General features: G+C 48.7%; 1 protein-coding gene across 1 annotated transcript in view; it reads left to right on the forward strand.

Moving 5' to 3' along the window:
• The first annotated feature begins 1597 nt into the window (after window positions 1-1597).
• The window catches only part of SMN2 (survival of motor neuron 2, centromeric), a 393528-nt gene continuing 381336 nt past the window's right edge, over window positions 1598-13789 (forward strand). The window contains exon 1 of the mRNA XM_086960809.1: window positions 1598-1663. Within this exon, the coding sequence (XP_086816935.1) occupies window positions 1616-1663 (48 nt within the window). The 5' untranslated portion in view covers window positions 1598-1615. The remainder of the gene's footprint in view (window positions 1664-13789) is intronic.

Consider the following 13789-nt stretch of genomic DNA (forward strand, 5'->3'; position numbering starts at 1 on the left):
AATCGCAAAACCTATTTAGCAAGTCGCAAAAAAATTGAGATTTGTGAATTAGGCTATGTACATGGCCCAATAGGTTTTTGCATGCGCAAACGGGTTTGCAAACTTGTTGCGCATATAAAAACGGGTAGTACATCTGGCCCGTTGGATTTTATATTGAAGGAATTTGCAAAAAAGGAAATAAATGAATGGGAAGGTTGGTCCTGCATCTCCGTGACTAACTTTTTAATTGTTGGTTTTATTTCGCAGTACAAGGCTTTTTAGAAGCATCAGGATAATGAATGACTGGGAAAAAACATTAGTAACTAACTGGTACCAATCAGATTGCAAGCAGCTCTTTGATGACAGTTTATAGGTCCATCTGCTAGATTACGAATGTCGCTTATGAAATGCACTGTAAGAAAATAGTCTCTGTGACAAAAGCAGTAACCAAGGACCTATGCACATAAAAGACTGCTTTTTAAAATGCATGTTACACGTTCTTTGCAGTAGGCATATTAACCCTCTATGCTACATTACTTAAGTCAAAGCTGCCACTAAACAAAACTCTTATCTCTCTCCAGCAGATACATTAATCACTGGCATTATTTTGACACTTTTATTGTTGCTCTAAAGCTGCTAATTATACAAGAAACTTTGCTGTGCTTTTAAAACTGCTGCCTACGGCCCCCCTGCAAATGTGTCACGGACCCCTGGGGGTCCGCGGACCCCAGTTTGGGAAACACTGCTCTAAATGATGTTGGCGTCCATTCCCCCCTCCCTCCCTCCCCATTTTCAATAAAGCCACGGATAGGGTCAAGAAAAAACACCCTCTGAGATGGAGACGTACACAAACACCAGCCGGATAACAAATTCAATTTTATAACGCTATAGTAAAGTTCCCGCCTGCACGGCTAATTCAGTGGCGGAGTTCCGAGAACTTAACACTGGGGAAATCCATTTTTTTGCGAAAATAATGGCACTTTAGAAACTGCCCCACAACAATAGGAAGATAAACAACACGGATGAACAACAATGCAACCTAATAATCAAGCGTATACTCATGCGCCTTCCATCCCTCCCTAAATATACATCCCATGCGCCCTCCATCCCTCCCTAAATATACATCCCTTTAAGACACAAAAGCTTTGGACTCAGTAACACTATGCATAACAGTTGGTACAGGGGCAGTTTACAGTCTCTATGAGTGATTTTAGACCAGAGTTCAATCCCCAGCTGGGGTAAATCGTTTTTTAAATTATTTTTTTTTTTACTTAATCCAGATGGAAGATATATCTTTAAAATATTCCACTAGCACTTAAGGGGGTTTATAACACAATGATACCTCAAACAACATAGACACAAAATGTGGCATGCTGTGGCATATGTCATGGCATATGCCACATGCCAGACTTTGGCTCCAACCCCTTCTCCTTTCCGAGGGAAACTGCGAGACCCCGGTCTAGTCTTTTAAGTATTTTTCGCCACCTGCTAAGTCGTGTTTAGCGCGAACACGTCAATGAAACACGAACTCTGCTATCGGTGGGCGCTCTCTGATGACGCGCTGGTTGTAATTGGTTCAGAGGCTGCCGATGGATACCGTAGTCATGCTTGTGCGCGCGCGCCTGGTGTGAGCAACATGGCGGAAGGAGAAGCAACCACCCTCTTTAGGCGAGGTGGAGGACAGGTAAAGCAGACTCTAGCCGCTACTTTACCTCGTTGTTAGTGTCCTTACCTGAGTGCGCGGCACTGTTGCCACCCCCACTGTTTTCTGAGCACCTCACATAATTTTGCTATTACAGGGTTACCCGGTCATTTCGTGTCTGGAGGAAGACCGTGTTCTTGTAATCTCATTTTTGGGAAAAACATTTTAATAGTTTTATAATTTTAGTTCACTTTGTTGACTTTATATAAGCCAGGGCATATCTGCCGAGTTCCAATAGGCAGGTAACATTTAACGCTGGTGGGCGGCACGGGCAATCGGGCACCGTCCTGCACTTGTCGCTGTCTTTAGATCTTTATGTGTTTGCGTATCTCGTCTATCTTACTCCTCCTAGGCGACATTTTATTTGGTTTAAGTTTTCACTGGTTAAGTGAAAACTTAAGTTTGCTCCTCAGATCTCCCCGCCTTCGCTGCTGCCTCTCCCACCCCTTTCAAATACAAATATCACTCAAGAGATGCGCTACAGTGGATACGTTTCTGACTCCAGACATTCTTTCTATTTCACGGCTTTGGCATTTCGCCAACTATATATATCTTGAAGTTATAGTCAAACTACTTCCTTGGACCTTAATTTGTGTTTACACCAACTGTACATTGTACTTTGGAAATTCATTTAGCTGTGTGTCTGTATCCATGGTTCCATTTTCAAATACAGTAATTCAGGGTTACTTTAAGGGATGCTTTCATCCCTTGTTATGTGGGGCTCCTCCCTAGATACCAAGAGGTTTGTTGTCTAGTTTTGTTCAGTTTACAGTCCTTTGAGCGAAAAATATTTGTTGTTTGCTTTTCTGGAGGTATATCAGAACTTGATGGTCTATTTTTTAAGTATCCTGTTGTAGTTGCTGTTCCCGTTTTACTTTACAGGTGTTTACAGAGGGAACAGATGCATACTTTGCTATGCTTGTGACCCACTTGTTCTAGTCTTGCCTGTAGACCTGACGCTAAAGTTGATTGAAAAACTTGTTTGTCATTGTTGCTCTGATATGAGTTTACCTTAAATAAATGAGAAGACAAGAGGCATGTGGCAAAACAGAAACAAGTTGTTTTTAAAAACAAATGCTGCAGCCGGGAGAGCCTCAATAGTGTGTTTGCTCAAAGTATCTGGGTGTATCAAGTTTTGTCCGCTGTTATATACAGTTCATGAGGTACAATAAAACAATTTTCTACATTCCCAAAAGCATCTCAGTTGAAAATCAACAAGCACGAGCATCTGATGAAGAAAGAGATGTTTCTCAACCTCGGGGAGAGCCTGTATGTACGTGTACAGATGTCTGGCATGAGGAGCTAGTGATTATTATTATTATTATTATTATTATTATTAGTCGGATTTGTATTGCGCATAGCTGCCCCAGCAACGGGGCGTCCCAGTGCCACCAAAGACCATAAACGTGAGCCAAGGGAAGAAAATGAAAAGGTGGACAGGGAAAAGCCAGGTCTTTATGGCTTTACGAAAAGCAAGGTGCTTCTGGATCACTCTGATGGAAACTTGAAGCCAGACTGCGAAAAGAACGGCCTCCAGCTCTAGTTTTCAGAACTCGAGGAATGCTAACCAACGCTTGGTCAGCAGATCTAAGGGGGCCCCCCGGGACGTAAAACTCTAACAAATTGGCCAGCCCTAAAGGTGCCTGTAGGGTCAGGATCCTTTGCGACACATAAAGAGACTTGAAATGAATGCGCTTTTCAACATGCAACCAATGAAGTTTAAGAAGCACATGGGGAAACCAGAATGTGATCACTATGTTTGGTGTGTGTGTCCTGTTTGGTGTGTGTGTCCTGATTGGGTGAGAGTTTCTGTGTATATGTGGCATCTACCTTTGTGGTATTTTGGAGCACCCAAGCCCTTTACCAAATGTGTTTTATTGAGGCCAGTTTCTTCAAACATGTTTGTGGAACATCTACCGATCTGTGGGTGGTCGATCTGGGTTTACCCAGCGCATGCGTTTTTCTTAAGGTTAAGAGAGACCCCACCTGTTACCTGTTAATCGATAGGCGTGGGTGTGGCTTGTAGGGCTTGTTTAACCATGTAATCCTGTATCTCTGACTTGGGGTTGAGTGGGATGGTACCTTGTGTGAATCCAACAGCAATAATACGATTTCATTGTAACTCCTAAAACTAATATGGCTGCCACTGATATCATTTCTATTGACATCTTCAACCTTGTGCATACAGTTGTCATAGCATACAATGACATTGTCGTTACTGGTATTGACACAGTTAAGTTTGCTTAAGCCATAACATACATCAACATTGTTTTTACTAACAGTATTGCCATTTGTGTATAGATTATGGCATACATTGGTCTCGTTATTGCTGGTGTCTGTGCCATTATGTGGGTACAGAAAATTACATATATTATATTGACAGGTATTGGCATGCTCCTGCGGGCTCAGTTAATGGCATACATTGATATTGCCTTTGTTGGTGGCGTCGAGTCTGCAAATATCATAGTATTCATTGACATAATATTCACCCATTCCAGCATCCTCATTGTATAGAAGTATCCATAATTGCTTTTTTGTGTGTCTGACACTAAGTTTTAAATTTCCACGGGCGATTTACGGTTATCCATAAATAGGCATATTTGGTTCCATGTTTTTAAACTTTTGTTCTCTGCTTATAATAGTGAGGGTCAGACCCTGTTTGGCAGTGTGGCAATGGGTAAACTGGGGCTACTGGGCCTCATCAATGGGTGTCAGTATCTTTTCCCTCTTAAGGTCTGTTCTCCTATGGCTGTGCAAAACTGGTCAAAGTATAAGCTCTTAGCATTTGTCTCTAGATGGTAGAGATGGCAAGCAGTCTCATGCTACTCTGGGAGGTAATGTGGAGGTCACAAACTCTGAGCTCAACAGTTGCCCAGCAGCGTAGTAGCTGATTGTCCAAACCAGGTGTTTTACTCTGATAAAATTACTTCAAGACACGTACAACTTAATACTACACAAAACTGACTACAAGCATAATTACTTTTGTGGCATTTGGGCTAATGCACCTCAGGTCCTGATTCCCCCTCCTCCCCATTTTCTTAGGTGCGCTTCCTTGTTTTTACTAAGGAGGTTCAACCCCCGCCTCTCACCCCCCTCAATCAATCAGTCAGTCAATCAATCAGAGGTTTGTAAAGCGCAGCTACTCAACCGGAAAGGGTCTCAAGGCTCTGAGGGGGGAGGGAGGGAGGGGCGTGTGTTCACCGTGATTCGTCAAAGAGCCAGGTCTTGAGGTCATTCATGAACTTGGAGAGTGTTGGTGTCTGTCGGAGGTGGAGAGGAAGGGTGTTCTATGCCTGAACCGCAAGTATGGAGAAGTAGCATCTTCCTGCTCTGGTCTACTTGATGTGTGGTACCATCACAAGAGAGAGCTGGGCTTATCAGAGGGGTCTTTGGGGTGCGTGTTTCATGTAGGCGGGTCCGTTGTTGTGGAGGGTTTTGTGGGTGAGAAGCTTGAAGGTGATCCTCTTCTCGACAGGGAGCTAGTGTAGTGTCTGTAGGTGTTGGCTGATGTGGCAGTGGCGTGGTAGGTTGAGGACTAGTCTGGTGGCAGGGTTCTGGAGTTCGTGGTGAGGTTCTTGTAGATGCCCGGCTTATAGTGCGTTGCAGTACCGTAATCCAGTCTGCTGTTGATGAGGCATGGGTGACAGTTTTCCTGTGTTAAAGGGGAATCCAGTTGAAGGTCTTGAGTTAAAAGTCGGAGGGTTTGGTAGCAGGAGGAGGTGACGGTGTTCATCTGGCGGTCCATTTTGAGTTTGGAGTCCAGGATGATTCTGAGGTTGCGTGTGTGGTCCGTGGAGGAGTGAGGGTTCCCTTGGGCGGGAGCCACCAGTTATCACTCCAGGCAATGGGGTGTGGGCCCATGATGAATATTTCGGTTTTGTCCTTGTTGAGTTGTAGGCAGCTGTTCATCTACCTGGCGACTGCTTCCATTCCTTCTTGAAAGTTGTGTTTGGGGATGTTGGGCTCGTTGGATAGGGAGAGAATGAGTTTGGTGTTGTCTGTGTAAGATACGATGTTGAGTCAGTGTGATCTGACGATGGATGTGAGCTGGGCCATGTGGACATTGAACAGGATGGGGCTGATGGAGGATCCTTGTGGGACTCTCAGTGCTTAATTTGTAAAATATTAAGTGCAGGTGCTAAACTTTTTATAGGAGGCCACACCCACTTCCCCAGCTCCACCCACTTCTTACAATGGCTCCACCCACTTACTATATTGACTCCACATTTGTCCTCAACTGGTACTGCTGAAGACATGCGAGGCAGACAGGCATGCATCCGAACAGGAGGTGGTGGAAGGGACAGGTATATTACTTGGCCATTCACAAGGGATATAAATTCAATAACCCAGGCCCGGTCAAGTAAGTGCCGATGCTTGGCACCGGAAACCACCTGCACAAATTAAGCACTGTTCAAAAATGATGAAAGGCCTTAAGTCTTTCTTTCTTCTCTAAGCTTGCACTCTCCATAAAGCACTGACCTGTGATCTCTTAATTCCTAATGCAGTGATGTTATTCACACAGCCCCTTTTCCTGCTAGGAGCTCTGGAGCAGGTGCAAGTCAGTGCAAGCGCTGTATAAAAATACAAAAATACCCAAAGGCAATTAAATTATTAATAATGACCGCTAGCAGGCCCTGCAACCTCCTTTACCCAGTAAAGCAACGGCTGCCTGGTGTTTATCATCGTTGGTGTTGCTCGGTCATTGTTATCGCGATTATTTGGGACGGTTGAGCAATGAGAGAAAGCGTTTTGCTTTCACGTCTGGTTGACTTGATGCTTATAGTAAACATTTGTAGCACAAAGAACTGTCCTGTGTACTTGCGCGGGTCCTGCCAGGCAGGCACTGTTGAAACCAGTGGTCTGGCGTTCTCCTGGACCATGTTTATGATTTTCTTGATTTGAGGTGATGTAAAACGCTTTCTGTTTTATAATGCAACACCTTCCCCAAAACCCAAAAGGGTTTCACTATGTACTTGGAATTGTAAACACACGTGTTTAAACTCAAGCTAAAAACTGCATGGAAAAATTTGTGTTAAAACACCTAAGAACCATCCAATCACATTTTCCCCTCAACTCTCTGTCCACAACTCTTTCCTGAAGCCTCTCATCCCTCCGCCTGTCGTCGCCATTTCCATACCCCTCCTCCTCGCTGCCAGCCCTCATCTCCTTACTCTATGAGCCTCCCCTCCCTCAGTAGCTCCCCTTTCCCGGTTCCGCACCTGATGCCCCATGTGCCCTATATAAATGGATCCGGAGCCCGGCGTGCTTAGACTCGCTCAGCAGCACGCACACACACCGCACTGTAATGATACTCTTTCTTCCCCCAATAACTCTCGGAGTCGGAAGGTGGTGCCAACCTCTTTATTCAGGTACATACATACAAGGAGCGCAAAGCATGTCCTGCGCCCAGCCTGCTCGCGCTCTGAATGCCGCGCTCCGCCTGCCGCGCCTCTACGTCAACGCACGTCACGTAGCCACGTGACGTGCCGTGCTACCGCGCTCACTACATATCTCCCTTTTTTCCAAAGAGTTATGTGAACAAGTCCTGACTCATATCATAGTCTCTGAACCTCACTGGTGGGACCACCGCCCTGCCCCTTCTCGTCAGTCTTACCGGGGAACTGGCAGTCGTTGCTTCTTCACTCTGTCCACTCTCTGGCGCAGCCGCGCCAGGCACACTCCGACTGCTGTCTTCCTCCGGCTGACACTCTGCCCTGGCCTCTTGATCTTCGTTACTACTTTCTCCTAAGTCCGGGCCTTCACCTCCATAGTCACTGGAGTGGTCACTGTTGCTCTCACTCTCTTCCCTGTCGTCTCTGCTTCTCCAGTTGAGTATTTTATTGCACCTGGCCATGCGATCCTGTGACCACACGTTTCCATCGCTCAGCAAGGCCGCCCGGCCCTTGATTTCCACAACTCTCAGGGGCCTGCTGTACTTACTTTCCCCTTTTTTCTGTAGAGTAGGCAGTCTTACTCTCACCCATTCCCCCTTTTCGAGGGCAGTGTCTTTTACATTTCTCCTCGCATCATAGTGTTTGGTATACACTGCTTGTGCCTTCTTCAGATTGGCTTGCACCACTGCCGGTGACCACTCACTCTTGATAACTCTGTCCTTCCATATCCTGTTGTCTTGGGTGAACGGCTCCCGGCCCCTTAAGATCTGGAAAGGGCTATAGCCAGTGTTCGTAGGAGTTATCCGATACGCCCACACCATGTGCCATATTTCCGCTTCCCAGTCTTTGTTGTCTGCAATAGCCGCTTGTATCGAGCCCATCACCACTCTATTGAAGCGCTCCACCAATCCATTCCCCGCCGGGTGATATATGGATGTGTGTTTAGACGCTATTCCATTTCTTTGCATAAATTGGTTCCATTTGTCAGAGCGGAATTGGGGCCCATTGTCACTGAGGACACACTTAGGGATGCCCTCTCTCACGAAGGTCTCCGCCATGAAGCTCACTATTTTCTCAGTGTCCATTGTTTCTTCGATCTTTACTTCCGGCCATTTCGAATAACGATCTACCATTACACAAATGTATTTCTGTATACCCTGTGCATTCAGCACTGGCCCTAAAATGTCGATCGACAGTTCCTCCCACGGGTTTTGTGGAGGATCAATCTTTCCCAGGGCAGGGCGCAATGGTTTAAGCGTTTTGTCCGCGCCTTGGCACCTCAGGCACTCTCTCACATGTCTTTCCGCTTTAATGTCCATTCCTGGCCACCAATAATTCTGCTTGGCCCTTAGTTTCAGCTTTCCCACTCCCAGGTGGCCTTCATGTAACATGTCCATCAATCTGGTTATCATCGTTGACGGGGGTATGACTCTTTCCCCTCTGTATAGAAATGTTCCCTGGTCATCCATAGATAGTTCCTCTCTCACCTCGAAGTATGGGACAAGGCCACGCTCTAACTTGCATTTGTCCGGCCAGCCTCTCACAATGTAGTCCTTCACTTTCTCCAGATTCTGGTCTCCTTCATATGCCGTTCTCCATTCCTGTTTGCTGATAGATACTTCGAGGTCCTCGGTGAGTGCGACCCACTCTTCCCCCGCCTCGGGGCATTCTGTACTGGGCTCCATCGCTGCCGCCCTACTCAGGTAGTCCGCTACTTTGTTCCTGTTCCCTGGAATGTGTTCCACATCATAGCGAAACTCCATTAGTTTGAGCGACATTTTCGAGATCCTCGGTGTTGCTTCCGCATGTCCACTAGATGTGAGCACTTTGAGCAGGGGCTTGTGATCGGTCCTCAACCGGAACCTTGTGCCCCACAGGAACTGCCGGAACCGGGACATGGCCCACACCACCGCCAACATTTCTTTTTCAATCACACTATATCTCTTTTCAGTGTCATTCAGGGTGCGGGATGCGAAGCATATGGTTTCGACTCTCCCTTGACCTCGGTCTTGCATGAGGACTGCCCCCAGTCCTTTATCACTTGCATCTGTGGTTAGTATGGTGCTTCCTTGGGGGTCGAACCCTTGCAGTGGGATTGCCCCTGCCACCTCTCTCTTTATTATTTCAAATTCCCGTTGCGCTTCCTCTGACCAACAGAACTCACTGTTCTCTCGGGTTGACAGCCTCATGTGGTGAGTTTTCGAGGCGAAATGCTCAATGAATTTCCCATAGTATTCCGCCATTCCCAGGAATGACCTGACTTCCTCTTTGGTGGCTGGTGATGGTGCGTCACAGATCGCCTTTACATTTTCACTCTTGGGAGTCACTCCTTGAGCACTGATTTCGTGGCCCAAGTACGTTACCTTCTCCATCCCTATCCGGCATTTGGCCCATTCTGCTGTGAGGCCCTTCCCTTCCAGGATGCCCAATACCGCCTCCAGCTTCCTGTCGTGGTCCATCCTGTCCAGGCCCATCACCAATATATCGTCCTGGAAGTATTGCACTCCCTTGAGGTCCTGAAACAGCTGATGCATGAGCTTTTGAAATACTGCAGCCGCCGAGGCTAGTCCAAACGGCATGCGGCGGAATCGATAGCATCCGAAGGGAGTTATGAAGGATGTTAAGCCGCGGCTCTCTGGGTGTAGCGCTATCTGGTGATACGCTGACGTCAAGTCTATGGTGGAGTACCACTGAATACCCCTTGTGCTGGCCAGCATCTCCTCTATCCGGGGGAGGGGAAACTTTTCCACCACTATATTTTTGTTCAATTCGCGTAGGTCCACGCATAAACGGACTTTCCCGTTTGGTTTCTTCACCACCACCAACGGCGATAGCCATTCAGCACAGGCTATCGGTTCGATAATCCCTCTTTTCTCCAGCTGTTGTAGTTCTTCCTTCACATCGTCCCTTACTGCTAGCGGGATGTTTCTCACCTTGTGTGCCACCGGTACAGCTCCTTTTTTGAGTACGATCTTGTGTGCAAACCTGTCGAGTTTGCCCACTGAGCCACCAAAAACCGTTGGGAACTTCTTCCTCCATTTATTCGTGTCCAGCGCTTCCTCCGGCTCCGTCAACAATATCTGTTCCTTGCCTCCCGGGTCCAGCTTGATGCCCAGGTCTCCTTGATCGAGCCATCCTAGGACGGAGGGACCTTTCTCGGATACATACAGTTTGCACCTGGCCTCTCTGCCCCTGAACTCGAAGTTCAATCTCCTGCAACCGGCCATGGGGATTCGATCACCATTGTAGGTAACGGGACGTATGTCCAGCTTGTCCAGCGCGGGGCCCAGTCGCGGAGCAAACTTCTCTTCCCACACGCTCTGGGGGATGATGGTGTACGGCGACCCTGTGTCTGCCACCACCTGGACCTCGACGCCTCCGATCCTCATTTCCATGACGGGTTTCATCGTTCTTCCTCCGCCGGTGCCACGGCCCCGGTCGTTTACGCTTAATATTTCGTCGTAGACGCAGAGGACTGTGATCACCTCTTCCTCTGCTGCTTCTTCTGGCTCCTCCGATGCCTGGGCCACGTACTTCACTGCGTTCTTGGCTGCCTTCTTCCTGCACGCCTTTTCAAAATGGCCGATTATTCCGCAGAACGTGCATTTGGCGCGAAGCGCGGGGCACTTCCGGTCGTGCGCCTCGTGCGTCCAACTGCCGCATCTGTAGCAAGGCCGTTTGTTACTTCCGGCCTGTTTGCCAGGGTTGTTCCGCCATTTGTCGGGACCCTTTTCCGGCTGTTTCCGTGCCTGATTATCCTTATGGTGTTCTTCCTCGTCTACTTTGTTCACCGTCCCACTGGGCACGACCTCTTTCTTCGTAGCCGCTGCACACCTTCGTGCCAGTTCGGCCCTTTTTACTATCACCAACACGTCCTTGAGAGAGGTGTCCCCTGCGGCCCATAGCTTGTCCTGCACGCTCGTGCACGTGGTGTGCATCACCACTTGGTCTTTTATGAATTCGCTTTCCCAGTTGGCATATTTGCACGATACCGCCAGTTTCTTCAACGCCGCCACATACTCTTCCACCGTTTCCCCGGGTAGTTGCTTCCTTTGCTGGAAGTTGAACCTGTCTACTGAGACGCACACTGAGGGTTTGAAGTGTTCTTCTAGGTCTTCCAGCACATGGGCATACACATCGTCATCCTCTGTCTCTCTCTTCTTCGGTACCAAGCTTTTGTATATCCTTAGGCCTTCTGGGCCCAGATTCAGCAACAGGATGCGTTTCTTTCTCGGCGGTTTAAACTTTTCCTCGCTCTCGTCTTCCATCACTTCTATGAAATTGTCTATGTATTCCTTCCAGTCCTCCCATTTCATGAGCGGTTCTCCTGGTCGGGGAAGGAACTGGACTGGCGCTATCGCGTAGCCCGCTTGTGCATTCATCTTCTCCGCCCGGGCTGCGGGTAGCGTACCTTCCAGGCTTCTCGGGCTCCCTGGTGCACCGTTTCGCTCTTCCTTCTTGAGCAAGGGTGGAGGGCTGTTCCTTTCAGCCCTTTCCTGTTCGGGTGGAGTAGCCAGTTCGTATCCCGGTGGGCCGTGACCGTGGCTGGCTTCCTACCTCGGTTGTTCAGGGTTCTTCGATCGTCGCTATTTGTGCTCTCGGTGCTCTGTTCTCTTTGCTGATGGTTGCGTTGCGTTCCTTGCCGTGCCCTATGAGGATGGGGTCGCTGTGCGTACCCTCGGGCCTTCCTCGTTTCTCCTGCGCCACCGCTCCGTTCCGCCGTGCTTCTCGTAGTCTGCGTGGTGGGGGTCGTGGGTCGGTATCCCACCCTCGTCGCCACTGTAATGATACTCTTTCTTCCCCCAATAACTCTCGGAGTCGGAAGGTGGTGCCAACCTCTTTATTCAGGTACATACATACAAGGAGCGCAAAGCATGTCCTGCGCCCAGCCTGCTCGCGCTCTGAATGCCGCGCTCCGCCTGCCGCGCCTCTACGTCAACGCACGTCACGTAGCCACGTGACGTGCCGTGCTAGCGCGCTCACTACACGCACCCTGGCCCTCGCGCCCAGCCTTGCCTCGATGCCAGCTGTCGCAAGCCGAGGCCAGCGGAGTGCACTGTGCACCGACCCCTACGCCTGGTCGTCTTTGATTACCTGTTGAGATGGCCCATTTATCAACAGCAGTATTTATGAATCCGTGAATCCTCGAGATGCACGGGGGGATGGAGGGGGGGGGGGCGCTAATCTGGAACCCATCACAATCCCCTGCTTTTGTAAATGCGAAATCAACCTGAAGGAAGAGAGGCCAGAGCCAGTAGGGAATGTTTAGGCAAGGCAGCCAGGGTTATTACGTGACGTCAGAGCATGCCCGGCGCCGGCCCGGTACCCAGCCATTTGTTGAGTGACTGAGACCACACCACCACGCAGAAACGAAACCAAAAGAAACCCACACTAGACTGCAGCACTCTCCACACAGCACAGTGGAGCCCAGTTCCCACACTTGACTGCGAAACCTGTCACCCACCATAGACCAGGCTGCAGCACCCTCCACACACCAGTCTACAACAAAAACCACACACAAAGGGCTGCACAGCAGCACCCTGGCCTCCACACACCATGATGAAGCAAAATCCGCACCGTCGCGTCTGCCTGTAATCTAAACTGCATTTCGTCTTGGTGGAACGGCCCAAAAAGTGAAAAGTCACGTCAAGTGAAGTAATTCGTGCTCAGCCGCGCGCCATTTTGGATTACAAGTACAACAGCGGCTGCTGTGAGGACACGCCGGGCAAGGCCCGCCCTTGGCTTTACACTACTGCGCCAGGCCCTATCGAAAATCAAATTGGTTAGGACTAGGAGGAAGGTTAAACAAAAGTGTGTTTATAACTGTATACCACCTACTACGGCCGGCTCCACGGTGGCTAATGGGTCAAGGCAGGCACTGGCTGGCAGTCAGTGAATATGGATCGCGTAGTAATATTCATATCCAGTTAATCAATCTTAAGTGGGGCCAACGGATGGAGGCTAGGTGCCCCGCCGGGCCACCAGTACCTGCCACACCACCCCTACCACCACGGTGATCAGGTGATCAGTCGGGTCGGTTCGTCACGGCCGTCACGCCACCCCCACCACCACACACTCCAAAATTAAAACGTGCATATATACATTAATCTGGCTCAGAAGGAAAGGAGCAGCCATGACACGGTACCAGAGACAGGCTAGCCTTCTAACCATGTCTCAGTGTTCATTGGCTGTCTGTCCCGCAGTCAGCAGCATTGTATTAACCTAACTCTGTGGGTGGAGAGGACTTAACTTGTGCCGAGGGTCACACCTAGAGCTGCGCACACTCTGCAGGATGCACATCAAATGATGCATAAATTGGGTCTTGTGGCATTGTACGGGGCCCGTGTTTGACCCCGTAGTCACAAGTTAAAATCCTGGGGACCACCCAGCCTTTTGTCCTTCTTATGTCGATAAAATTAGACCATTGAATTGAGTACCGATAAACATCTGTTATCCTGTGCTATACACATTATGTCAATCTTCAGGGACCTGGCAGTGCAAAACTTTCACCTGGCGGGGATCTCCAGGTCAGGGATAAATGTATTTATATCCAGACTTTGTGTTGGTCGGACATTACATAAAAAAGACAAATGTGTGTCCCTGAATTATCATGTGTCCCTGAATTATCATAGAAACTGCAAATAGATAGGCAGCAAGTGCAATGCCTGAGCTAACATTTGTAACCTGTAGGAGCGACTCTGCTCAGCATTCAATT

This window comes from Lissotriton vulgaris, chromosome 3_1 (assembly GCF_964263255.1).
Source record: "Lissotriton vulgaris chromosome 3_1, aLisVul1.2, whole genome shotgun sequence".
Classification (NCBI taxonomy): domain Eukaryota; kingdom Metazoa; phylum Chordata; class Amphibia; order Caudata; family Salamandridae; genus Lissotriton; species Lissotriton vulgaris.